Source organism: Pseudorasbora parva, chromosome 9 (assembly GCF_024679245.1).
Source record: "Pseudorasbora parva isolate DD20220531a chromosome 9, ASM2467924v1, whole genome shotgun sequence".
NCBI lineage: Eukaryota > Metazoa > Chordata > Actinopteri > Cypriniformes > Gobionidae > Pseudorasbora > Pseudorasbora parva.
In genome coordinates this window covers 22,004,891-22,018,433 of record NC_090180.1, presented here as the reverse complement: position 1 = coordinate 22,018,433, position 13,543 = coordinate 22,004,891, and the positions used below count along the sequence as shown (strand labels likewise).

The 13,543-nt window shown below is 37.4% G+C and overlaps 1 protein-coding gene across 1 annotated transcript; it reads right to left on the bottom strand.

The window, feature by feature from the left end:
- Nucleotides 1-6,390: 6,390 nt before the first annotated feature.
- rab18b (RAB18B, member RAS oncogene family) lies at nucleotides 6,391-12,724 on the bottom strand. Its single transcript, XM_067454336.1, has 7 exons — nucleotides 12,570-12,724; nucleotides 11,788-11,843; nucleotides 11,489-11,550; nucleotides 9,569-9,641; nucleotides 9,298-9,416; nucleotides 8,888-8,954; nucleotides 6,391-7,373 (listed from the first exon to the last, which is right to left on the bottom strand). The coding sequence occupies exons 1-7, from the start codon at nucleotides 12,635-12,637 to the stop codon at nucleotides 7,201-7,203; spliced, it is 618 nt and encodes a 205-aa protein (XP_067310437.1). The 5' UTR covers nucleotides 12,638-12,724; the 3' UTR covers nucleotides 6,391-7,200.
- Between the last annotated feature and the right edge of the window lie 819 nt (nucleotides 12,725-13,543).

The window sequence follows — 13,543 nt, the reverse complement described above, 5'->3', positions numbered from 1 at the left end:
GTTTATATTTTATTTCAAATAACATTTTTTTTTTTTTTTACAGCGAGGCAGATATGGACCGCCATCTTTTTCACCTAATCCAGGGTTTGGAGCCATATTTTGAGTAAAGCAACTAGCACTTCAATCTGAAATAGAAATAGCCACCCATTCCAAAACAGTTACCCTTGACATCTGCACAGAGCTCTGTTGCTTCTAGGACATACTGGATAAGCATTTGCATTTCAGTTATGTACCTGATAAATATGCTCTTCTAGATATGCTGTTTTAACAGTCCGTTATGTTTGAGTCTTGCTGGGCACATTTAAATGGTTCAGCCAGCAGCAATAATGTGGAATTGAATATACAGTCTGAGTCTGCCCTGTTATACTGTATCTCCTTACAGTCCTTACCACATGCTCTGTGTTTGGCTCTCAAGCCTTCTTGCTCCCCGCCCATACTTCAAGAAAGATTAAAACATAATATTCACCATTCTTCTGGCTTAACCTCATCTAGAATCATTCAGTGGTCAAATGCACCTGCTAAATCAACACAAAGAGCCCAATACAAATAGTAAAACACCTCTAACTGAAATGGAGAGGGAGCAGGAAAGAAATTTAACATTGGTGGATTTTTATGTATTTTAAATTCCTGGCATTATGAGACCCATAGAGATATAAAAGATTAATTCGGAGAAAGAATGGAATCTGATTGTTTCTTTACCAGTGAATTGTACAGTTGCCAGGAAAGTGAACTTTGGACAGATCCTATCAGACACATGAAATTAAAATCACAATTAGAAATGACTAACGGTACATCTACAAAATCATTTAAGCATTTCTTTGTATAATGGGGATTTGTCCACATTTGTGGTGTGGTGTTGAGGCTGCCTTGAAGGCATTTTCTGGAATGTAATTTTATGGATTTCAAATCAGATTCCACTATTTAATATGGTGAGAGCGCTTATTTACATCCGATTATATTTTCTTGTGATCCACCTTTTATAAAGCTGTTGGGTTGGATTGTAGGGTTGGGCTTGGCCCCTTAAGTTCCAGTGAAAGGAACTCTTAAAGGAAATCATATATATATATATATATATATATATATATATATATATATATATGGTGATGTGCATCTCTGTAATGAGAAGGGGTGTGGTCTAATGACATCAACACCCTATATCAGGTGTGCATAATTATTAGGCAACTTCCTTTCCTTTGGCAAAATGGGTCAAAAGAAGGACTAAAATAGAAGAAGGACAAAAATAGTGAGATATATTGCAGAGGGATGCACCAGTCTTAAAATAGCCAAGCTTCTGAAGCGTGATCATCGAACAATCAAGCGTTTCATTCAAAATAGTCAGCAGGGTCGCAAGAAGCGTGTGGAAAAACCAAGGCGCAAAATAACTCCCCGTAAACTGAGAAAAGTCAAGCGTGCAGCTGCCAAGATGCCACTTGCCACCAATTTGGCCATATTTCAGAGCTGCAACATCACTGGAGTGCCCAAAAGCACAAGGTGTGCAATACTCAGAGACATGGCCAAGGTAAGAAAGGCAGAAAGTCGACCACCACTGAACAAGACACACAAGCTGAAACATCAAGACTGGGCCAAGAAATATCTCAAGACTGATTTTTCTAAGGTTTTATGGACTGATGAAATGAGAGTGAGTCTTGATGGGCCAGATGGATGGGCCCGTGGCTGGATTAGTAAAGGGCAGAGAGCTCCAGTCCGACTCAGGCGCCAGCAAGGTGGAGGTGGAGTACTGGTTTGGGCTGGTATCATCAAAGATGAGCTTGTGGGGCCTTTTCGGGTTGAGGATGGAGTCAACTCCCAGTCCTACTGCCAGTTTCTGGAAGACACCTTCTTCAAGCAGTGGTACAGGAAGAAGTCTGCATCCTTCAAGAAAAACATGATTTTCCTGCAGGACAATGCTCCATCACACGCGTCCAAGTACTCCACAGCGTGGCTGGCAAGAAAGGGTATAAAAGAAGAAAATCTAATGATATGGCCTCCTTGTTCACCTGATCTGAACCCCATTGAGAACCTGTGGTCCATCATCAAATGTGCGATTTACAAGGAGGGAAAACAGTACACCTCTCTGAACACTGTCTGGGAGGCTGTGGTTGCTGCTGCACGCAATGTTGATGGTGAACAGATCAAAACACTGACAGAATCCATGGATGGCAGGCTTTTGAGTGTCCTTGCAAAGAAAGGTGGCTATACTGGTCACTGATTTGTTTTTGTTTGGTTTTTGAATGTCAGAAATGTAAATTTGTGAATGTTGAGATGTTATATTGGTTTCACTGGTAAAAATAAATAATTGAATTGGGTATAAATTTGTTTTTTGTTAAGTTGCCTAATAATTATGCACTGTAATAGTCAGCTGCACACACAGATATCCCCCTAAAATAGCTAAAACTAAAAACTAAAACTTCCAAAAATATTCAGCTTTGATATTAATGAGTTTTTTGTGTTCATTGAGAACATGGTTGTTTGTTCAATAATAAAATTAATCCTCAAAAAAAGTAATTGCCTAATAATTCTGCACTCCCTGTATACATACATACATACATACATACATACATACACACACACACATATATATATATATATATATATATATATATATATACAAATATATATACATACATAAATATATACAAATATATATACATACATAAATATACACACATACAATTCTAAATGCAACATTTTTTGTTTTTACACCCTTTTTCATGAGCTGACTTTTTCAATGAACACAAAAGGCTTTTATCTCTCAAATATTGTTCACAAATCTGTCTAAATCTGTGTCAGTGAGCACTTCTCCTTTGCCGAGATAATCCCTCCACCTCACAGGTGTGCCATATCAAGATGGTGATCAGACAGCATGATTATTGCCCATTTGTGCCTTAGGCTGACTAAAAAGGCAGAATAAAAATGCACTCTAAAATGTGTGATTTTACTGTATTAGGGGATCTGGGCCAGGGGGTCAAAAAAAAAAAAAAAAAAAAAATTATATATATATATATATATATATATATATATATATATATATATATATATATATATATATATATATATACAGTCTTGTTCAAAATAATAGCAGTACAATGTGACTAACCAGAATAATCAAGGTTTTTAGTATAATTTTTATTGCTATGTGGCAAACAAGTTACCAGTAGGTTCAGTAGATTGTCAGAAAACAAACAAGACCCAGCATTCATGATATGCACGCTCTTAAGGCTGTGCAATTGGGCAATTAGTTGAAAGGGGTGTGTTCAAAAAAATAGCAGTGTCTACCTTTGACTGTACAAACTCAAAACTATTTTGTACAAACTTTTTTTTTAAAGTGAATCCTGTGAATCACTAAACTAATATTTAGTTGTATGACCACAGTTTTTTAAAACTGCTTGACATCTGTGTGGCATGGAGTCAACCAACTTGTGGCACCTCTCAGCTGTTATTCCACTCCATGATTCTTTAACAACATTCCACAATTCATTCACATTTCTTGGTTTTGCTTCAGAAACAGCATTTTTGATATCACCCCACAAGTTCTCAATTGGATTAAGGTCTGGAGATTGGGCTGGCCACTCCATAACATTAATTTTGTTGGTTTGGAACCAAGACTTTGCCCGTTTACTAGTGTGTTTTGGGTCATTGTCTTGTTGAAACAACCGTTTCAAGGGCATGTCCTCTTCAGCATAGGACAACATGACCTCTTCAAGTATTTTAACATATGCAACCTGATCCATGATCCCTGGTATGCGACAAATAGGCCCAACACCATAGTAGGAGTAACATGCCCATATCATGATGCTTGCACCTCCATGCTTCACTGTCTTCACTGTGTACTGTGGCTTGAATTCAGAGTTTGGGGGTCGTCTCACAAACTGCCTGTGGCCCTTGGACCCAAAAAGAACAATTTTAATCTCATCAGTCCACAAAATGTTCCTCCATTTCTCTTTAGGCCAGTTGATGTGTTCTTTGGCAAATTGTAACCTCTTCTGCACATGCCTTTTTTTTAACAGAGGGACTTTGCGGGGGATTCTTGAAAATAGATTAGCTTCACACAGACGTCTTCTAACTGTCACAGTACTTACAGGTAACTCCAGACTGTCTTTGATCATCCTGGAGGTGATCATTGGCTGAGCCTTTGCCATTCTGGTTATTCTTCTATCCATTTTGATGGTTGTCTTCCGTTTTCTTCCACGTCTCTCTGGTTTTGCTGTCCATTTTAAGGCATTGGAGATCATTTTAGCTGAACAGCCTATCATTTTTTGCACCTCTTTATAGGTTTTCCCCTCTCTAATCAACTTTTTAATCAAAGTACGCTGTTCTTCTGAACAATGTCTTGAACGACCCATTTTCCTCAGCTTTCAAATGCATGTTCAACAAGTGTTGGCTTCATCCTTAAATAGGGGCCACCTGATTCACACCTGTTTCTTCACAAAATTGATGACCTCAGTGATTGAATGCCACACTGCTATTTTTTTGAACACACCCCTTTCAACTAATTCAACTAATTGCCCAATTGCACAGCCTTAAGAGCGTGCATATCATGAATGCTGGGTCTCATTTGTTTTCTGAGAATCTACTGAACCTACTGGTAACTTGTTTGCCACGTAGCAATAAAAAAATATACGAAAAACCTTGATTATTCTGGTTAGTCACATTGTACTGCTATAATTTTGAACAAGACTGTATATAGGGCGACCACCATTTGCCTCACACAGTCCAACACATCTCCTTCGCAATGAGTTGATCAGGTTTTTGATTGTGGCCTGTGGACTTTTGGTTCACTCTTCTTCAATGGCTGTGCAAAGTTGCTGGATTTTAACAGGAACTGTAACACACAGTCATATACACTGATCCAGAGCAGCCCAAACATGCTCGATGGGTGACACGTCTAGTGAGTATGCTAGCCATGCAAGAACTGGGACGTTTTCAGCTTCCAGGAATTTTGCACAGATCGTTGAAACATGGTGCTGTGACCAAAAAACAAACAAACAAACAAAACACTTGCATTCAAGCTGATCAGATCATCATATCTGAAGCAAATGCACTCTATATTGATTAAGGTTTAGGACTGTTTAAAAAAAAAAAAAACTTTTACCCCCCAAAAAATTTGGAAGAGCATAAATATATTTTAATATAAGTTCTCGCTCTTGACTGGGGGTGCATAATGACAGACACGTTTAGTTTTCTTCCCCCTGACAAGCAGAGCTCTGTGTAATCAGTTTGATGAGGAGAAAATGGTGACCATGATACTGACGAGTGACCCGAACTGCCACACATCAGTGTGAAAACTTTTGACATTTGTTGTGATTAGCATGTTCGTTGTATATTTCAGTTTGTGTATGTAGTGCACAGTATAGAAACCTTTCATATATGACCTGTTAAACTAATATGGAGCTGTAGGTATCAATTTCCTGCCTCTATGTGATTGCCACAGACATATAGAATATGCTCATCTGGAGTTCATTTACTAGGAGCTACATAATAATGAGGATATCATTTTGAACAGACACAGAGACTTTAAAAGATGCTATGCTGTGGCAAAACAAGGTATGAATACTTCTACAGGTTAGATATTTTAAAAGGATCGTTAACCCAAAAATGAATATGTAATTTACTCACCCTCAAGTTGTTTCAAACACCCTACGGGTAAGATATTTTGAGGAATGCTGGTATCCAGTTGACGGTCAATGGCTAACATAATCTGTTCACCAACAATGTTCAAAATATACTTTGTGAAAGAAACCCGAGGGCAAGTAAATTATGACAAGTTCAGGGTGAACGATCCCTTTAATACAAAAATAAAATTAAAATAAAATAGTACAAATAATCACTCCTAATTACCACTACATAGCGGAAAACAGCATACAGACTAGAAATAAAACTGCAAAAACTTTTCATTTGAACTATGAAAAAAAAACACAGAACTGCTGAATGTGAATTTAATACCTAGGAATTGAGATCTAATTAGGGTGCTGGTTTAGTGTTTGGTTTTGTGGCTACAGGAAGTCATAAGCATTTCTTAGCATGAATGAATAAATCTCTCTGCAGCAGAACAAACACCTCTATTAGAGGTGAAATAAAGTCAAACATGTTCAACCTTTTGACCAAGATATGTTTATAATTAAATTAAATGAATGATGTACCATTGGCCATTTTGTCAGGCTACAATAACACGCTCTACAAACTCATAGTGAAAGCCAGTAGTGGAGATCATGTTAAACATGCAGATCGAATAAATATTAAGGCATAACCAAACCTTCCACGCGTCGGGTCAATATGTGAAAAGAAACGAGAAGGCTTTGTGATTAAAAACAACGCTGAACACAGCTCTTTTTGGTATCCATTCACATTAAACTAGAAAATAAATGAGTCAAAGATTAAAACACAGTAAAGTAAAATGGATCATCCCATGTGTTATTCAGACAAAAGTCTTCATAGATTACATTATTTAAACATGCTTAATGTATCTCAACTCATGAGAGCTGCAGCTAAACAGCATTTCATAGACAATCGTGTGAATTACGCTTCAGAACAGCTTCTAAAGATGTATTATTTACAAAAGAATATTTCAAAAAGGTAGAATGATGTTAAGCAATATTTCTAAGGCCAAATATTATAAAACAAAACAATAACAAGGGGTAAAGAATATGAAATTAAAATAAAAAGCAAGGGATTAAAATGAGAGCAGCAGAGAATATGTGAAGCAATAAGCACATGAAGTGTAGTACAGGTACAAAGGACATTTGATGACTATCATGTTGAGCGAGTTCACCACACTGATCAGATCCTGCCGTTTCTCGGCCCCTCCCCTCCTGTAATCCCATTGGCCTACGCACATCAGGTCAAAGGTGCTGCTCCCATTGAGGGGGAAGCATGTCAGCTCTGTCCTCTTGCTGGAGGGCATAATATCTGGCCTATTTCAACACGCTCAGGTTGTAACCTTCAACGGGACTTCTTTGACATTAACGGTTTGGCTACAGGTTTGGCTACAGGTTATGTAGCGCTGTGATACATTAATTGAAAATAACATGATGGAATACTGGGACTCAACAACAACTGTGACACAGAGAATGTGCAAACTGCAAAGGTCCCTTTGACCAGCCCTAAGGGAGCAGACCGTTCCCCCTCAGAGGAAGCTCTCATTCAGAAGAAAGAAAACGGTGCTTTCCATCTCAGTCTGTGGTTGTGGGTGGAGGGGAGATGTTAAACCAGAGAGCAGTAGCCCCCGCAGGCACCCTGACGCTGCTGTTCCTGATCGGACAGCACGACACCATGGTTCTGGGTGCTGCTCTCCCAGAGCCCCGGCGTCTGCAAGATCTTCTCCACAAGTTCCTCAAAGGCACACTGAACTCCATCCCGCGTCTTTGCGCTAGCCTCTGATAACGGCACCCCACGTGTTGAGACGGACAGGAGAGATTAAGAGAAGTGGTGAGGTGACTCAAAATAAGAATTATGCGATGCAGTCACAGTTTAAGAGTATAAAGGTGAAATGATGACATCAGATTGTAAAAGTAGAATGACATCAGAGGTCACTGGCTGATCAACAGAAAAATCCATTATACCCCAAAATATGAGTATACAAATCTGACATATGGAATTCAGAGAAATACTAGCATACTGTGCTGAATAACCTGTATACTGCCTACTATAAAAAACAAAAAAAACATGTGAAATAGTACTGCTGTCCTCTGCAACCTCAGCTTGCTGAAAGTGGCATCCATTTAGCACAGAAAAGAAAACTTGCAGTAAGTGAAAAATGTGAGTTTTTGCACTCAAAATCAAACACTGGCTGTATCCGAAATCGCATAATACTCTAGTAGGCTCCTCAAGGCACTTATTTTGAATAACTAATTGCATCACGGCCGCTAAAAGTCTGTTCTATATAGTGTGAAGTGTATGAATTTTTCCTGAAATTTCGAGTTTATGATGATGCATGATAAATACTCACCATTGCAAGTTATAAAGTTAGAATTGCATTATATACACTCACAATTCTAAGGGGAAAAAAAGTGTTTCACAATTGGACTTTAACTTGCAATTACGAGTTTATATCTCACAATTGTGGGAAAAGAAGTCAGAATTGTGAGATATAAACTCGTAATTGTGAGTTAAAGTCCAATTCTGAGGAGAGAAAGGCTTTTTTTTCTCAGAATTGCAAGTGCATATCATATTACATAGGCTCCCAGTACAGTACAGAATTGATTTTAAGTTACTTCTACTTGTATATAAATCTCTGCATGGCCTTGCACCGTCTTATTTATCAGACCTGTTAATTAAACATCAATCAGGAAGAACATTGAGACCAACAACTCAAATTACATGATTTACAGTCTTTTATGACTGTAAATTCAGACATACTTCTTTTGCCAGATACTTTTTCGCCTTCTATATAGTAGGGAAGTATGCGATTTCGGATGCAGCCAACGAGTCTAAGTAAAATATATACTTATATGGCTGACTTTACTTCCGCTTCATTCACTTTGAGGGAAATGGAAGGACATGTCAAGCACATTGCATTGTGGGATATAGTACCCAGCCATCCCACTCAGCAGAACAAAGCAGTAAGGTAGAAAATACTTTATATGTTCCATGATCTCTCCAGTAACAAAGAGTCAATGGCTATTTCGAAGATCTGTTCAACACAAATTAACTTTTTTCTTAGCCATATTGACGTCTGTAATTTATTTCAAAGGGCTTGGAAATTATAAAGAAAATCCTGGCAAGACCGTATTGGCTGGACAAAAACAGACCATCATGCTCATCCACATCTGATGGCTAACAAGGGGACTGTGGTGCCAAACAAGCAAATTAGCTTAAGATCCAAAGAAACTCGTCCAAAACATTCAATACAACTGCAGACTAAATTAATAATGGTAAAGGGGAAACATACCGATAAAGAGCATAGAGTGTTTCCGTGCAAACTTCAAGCCTTCGTTCCGGTCTACTTCACGGTTGTCCTGAAACAGAGAGGGCTTTCTAATTATAGTTCTGAATCACTCCAAGACATAGCAACTAAAAAAGAAAGGTAGAGGAAACTCCCAATGTCAGCACATGTAACTTCACTACTTGTCTTTAGGGTCACATTCCACAACTGTACAAAAATAGAGTTCACATGTTGTTGGGAGATAACGGAGTCATACGGTTTGAATCTTTTTCAAAAACGTTTAAATAATGCGTTTTATTTTCTACTGTATATTTTATACAATATTTTAATTTACTTTTAATTTTACAACCTTTACTGCTGTACATCAAAACATTGTATAAAGCACGTTTACATTCACAATATTAAATCAAACAAACCTTGTCAATTTTGTTCCCCACTAGCATTTTAACAAGGTCATTGCGCGTACAATACGTCTCCAGTTCGTTGAGCCAGTTCTCAAGCTTTGTGAAAGTGTCCCGCCTTGTAACATCATACACTAAGAGAAGAAGAAAAATCATAGCAGTGTAAATTTCACATTCAGCAACTTTTGAGGTTGAGTGTTAATATCTAAAGACTGATTGGAGTCAAATATTCCAGAGAGCTGTGTGTAATAAATTGTAAAAAAATCAATTATGCAAAAAAACAAACCCAAAATGACACCCTGGGCTCCTCTGTAGTAGCTTGGTGTTAGAGTTCTGAACCTCTCCTGACCCGCCGTGTCCTAAAAAAGAAGTTCATGAGGATTTCAGCAGCTTTCTAAAAAGTGATCAGTGACACTTAAAGGGATAGTTCACCCATAAATAATTTACTCGCCCTCAAGATGTTCCAAGCATATAAGAGTTTGTCTTTTCTGTTGAACACAAAAGAAGATCTTTTAAAGAACATTTGCAACCAGAGATTTGATGGTAACCATTGACTTTCATATAGATTTCCTACAATAGAAATCAACTGTTTGATTACCAATATATTATTTTGTGTTCAACAGAAGAAATAAACTCTTACAGGTTTGGAACAACTTGAGGGTGAGTAAATGATGACAAAACTTTCATTTTTGAGTGAGCTATCCCTTTAATTCTATAAAGTGTGATAGTGACATCTAGTGGTTATAGACAATTGTAACAGCAGTGGACATAAACAATACTAAAATATTACACACATTTGTATAACAACATCCCTTTATTGAGTGTGTACCAAATGTAAACCCTTTACACCGGCATAATTACAATTTTAGGACGTGTGTGTGTGTGTGTGTGTGTGTGTGTGTGTGTGTGTGTGTGTGTGTGTGTGTGTGTGTGTGTGTGTGTGTGTGTCCAAATATCCCCACAAGAAAAATATAAACCTGAGATTCCTATATTGTGGAGATCAGCCAGCGGTCTTCACAATGTAAATGGATTCATAAACATACCAAATTATGTTTTTATTTTAATGTAAAAATGCAGAATGTTTCCGGTGATGGGTAGGTTTAGGGGCAGGGGCAGTGTAGGGGATAGAATGTACAGTGTAAAATCCATTACACCTATGGAAATTGTCCCCACAATTCACAAAAACACAACGTGTACGTATACGTGTGTGTGTGTGTGTGTGTGTGTGTGTGTGTGTGTGTGTGTGTGTGTGTGTGTGTGTGTGTGTGTGTGTGTGTGTGTCCAAATATCCCCACAAGAAAAATATAAACCTGAGATTCCTATATTGTGGAGATCAGCCAGCGGTCTTCACAATGTAAATGGATTCATAAACATACCAAATTATGTTTTTATTTTAATGTAAAAATGCAGAATGTTTCCGGTGATGGGTAGGTTTAGGGGCAGGGGCAGTGTAGGGGATAGAATGTACAGTGTAAAATCCATTACACCTATGGAAATTGTCCCCACAATTCACAAAAACACAACGTGTACGTATACGTGTGTGTGTGTGTGTGTGTGTGTGTGTGTACAAAAACAATGTCAATATCCAGAAATTCGTTTCAATAGTATATTAAGTTTAATTTATCGCCATAGAAGTCATGTTTAATGGTGAGTTTCATCCTATTTAACATCTACTATAATACAAATTTATAGTTTAGTTTCTCTTTTTTCTCATTAAAGGGTTAGTTCACCCAAAAATGAAACTTAGCTTTTAATGTACTCACCCTCAAGTCATTCTAGACATATGTAACATTCTTCTTTCAGATGACTAATCCAAACATTATAATGGTAGTAAACTGTTGCCTCATTTATAAAGCCCATAAGTGCATATATCCATTATATATATATCCATTACATAACTGCTCCATACGGCTCCGGGGGGGTTAATAAAGGATAGATGCACTTTTATGGACTTCATTAATGAGGCAACAGTCACTGCCATTATAATGCATGGATTAGCCAGGACTTTTTTAATATAACTTTTTTAGTAAATCATGCTAATTTTCCTTTCGTTAGATGTTCGTCAGTGATTGTATCAAGAACAGGGACATGTTTGTGTGCATTTTGTGTGAGATGTTTCAAAAAGTGGTGGTGACAATATCTAACCTGTCAAAAAGTGGTGGGGACATGTTCACCCGCAAATTACTCTGAGACATATATCACTTACCCATATGGCCAGCTTTGCTCTGTTGCCATCTATTGCAATAGTTTTCACTTTAAAGTCCACACCTAAATCAAATCAATGAAAAAATGTAAAATGTGTATTCTAAAATATGCTCCATTTCCACAAGGATTAAATTACTAAACTGGAGGTAAAAAACTAACTATTCTAACAACTATTCTAAGACTTCATTTCTCAGTAAGATTTAGTTTAAGCTCATTAGTTGAGCAACTGATTACAGGCATGTTAACAATGTAAGGTTATTATCTGTAACATTCACAAGCACTCATATGTATGTGACTCACCAATGGTTGCAGCTAATTCTGGGTCGAAGGTGTCATCTGTGAAGCGCAGGAGCAAACTGTGGACAGAACGGACAAGTTAGCATTTAAATTACAAATAATTGTTGTAATAAACTATTAGGTTTCTCATACAACTAAGTTACATTTTATTTGCTTGGAAACCTGACAAATTCAATAATGAAGCTGACAATTACTTTGGACATCAATTTAGCTAAATCACTTTGTCTTCATAAATAGGCATGTTTGAAGTGCTATCTGTTCATATAGTAAGTATTTGCCCCCTCTATAAACTCAGTCTAAGGCCTGTAACGTTATGTATTTCTAGAGGAGATATAAGTTAGCATGTCTGCTACAGGAACAGCTGTCAACTAACACTGCTGCTCTGCTCCTATTAAATATTTAAAAGAGAAGCGACAACAGTAACACTATACAAAGTATTCATTACCAGCTTATTTTAAAAAGTCAAAATAATACATCCCTATGATTTACTAACGTAAAGCTAGCAATTTACGTTAGCTTAGAATGAAAACATTATCACATCTCAAAATACCACGAGGGGGACACTGTGCCACATTCCCTTCTGTTCTTAAGCTTAAAACAACATTTACAGGTAAAGTGTAATGGGTGAGGTGAATTGGCAAGGTCTGGCCACAGTAGAAAGAGAGTCGGCGTTAACGTTAGTTTAGCGGAGCTTGTTCAGACGAGGCTAACGTTAATGCTATTTAACTCATTCTACTGTACGGACGAGAATAAACAAAACAAAACCCAGCACATTCAGACCTTACCTTGATTTACCCACACCACTCTCTCCGATAATTAAAATCTTTAAAGTCGTTAATACGTCGTCGTCCATGGTCTGGCTGCTGTTGTTTACAAAACTGGTTTAACTCGCGTTCGTTCGCTGCTTCTGCTGCGCTGGAACTTCCGACTGGGGCGTGACGTCACGGGGATCAAGTTATATGTTGCGTAAGAAGTCCAAGCAAAACTTTTGAAATAAAATTTGACAGAGGACACTGGGACGCTTACCAAAAAGTAGGCTACTGTACCACATTCAAGGTGAGATAAATGCCCATTAAAATAGACTATGATGTGCCCAGTTTTTTTTTTTTTTTTTTTTTTTTTTTTTTTTTTTTTTTTTATTTATTCAAAATGTCATAGGCTGTAGGCCTACTTTAGTCCTGATGTGACAAATAATGTGCTTATAAAGAGATAGGAGATTGAATAATAGTCATGAGGAATTTACTGAAAAAATAAATCCTAAATTCTCAACAATATTGGCAGTCAACATTTGATCATACTGATTAAAACCCATGCTTGTTGTTATTGTTACCAATAACTACCAAAAGGCAAAAATTCTATTAAAGTTTTTTATAATCGTTATGAAAAAAAATTATATACTTATAACACATGTCCTAAATTATTAGGTATTGCACTATCACACTTACAATATACAAATGGCAAAACAGTCAATTTCATGCTCAAAATCACACATTGTACTAAACTTTAACACAAATTTTCAAAATACAACAATACACTATAACACAATACACTATGTCTACCAAAGTGTTTATGGGCATGCATTTGCTCTCTCGCTGTAGTCACGCGCGCGCACCCTACCGAGAGAAGAGCACGTACGGCCCATACAAGGACCTTCCGCTCTGTCGACGTCAAGCCGAACCATACTCGAAAAAAACTCTCCGAAACTTGTGAGAAACCGGAAGGAGTATTTTTGACAAAGAAATACTCCATCAAACGTCCA

Excerpts from the sequence above, each read along its gene's own strand:
- rab18b (XM_067454336.1), bottom strand. The coding sequence starts at position 12,637 with ATGGACGACGACGTATTAACGACTTTAAAGATTTTAATTATCGGAGAG. Across the intron at positions 11,844-12,569 it reads AGTGGTGTGGGTAAATCAAG|TTTGCTCCTGCGCTTCACAG; the intron begins GTAAGGTCTGAA and ends TTCTGTCCACAG. Across the intron at positions 11,551-11,787 it reads AGAATTAGCTGCAACCATTG|GTGTGGACTTTAAAGTGAAA; the intron begins GTGAGTCACATA and ends GATTTGATTTAG.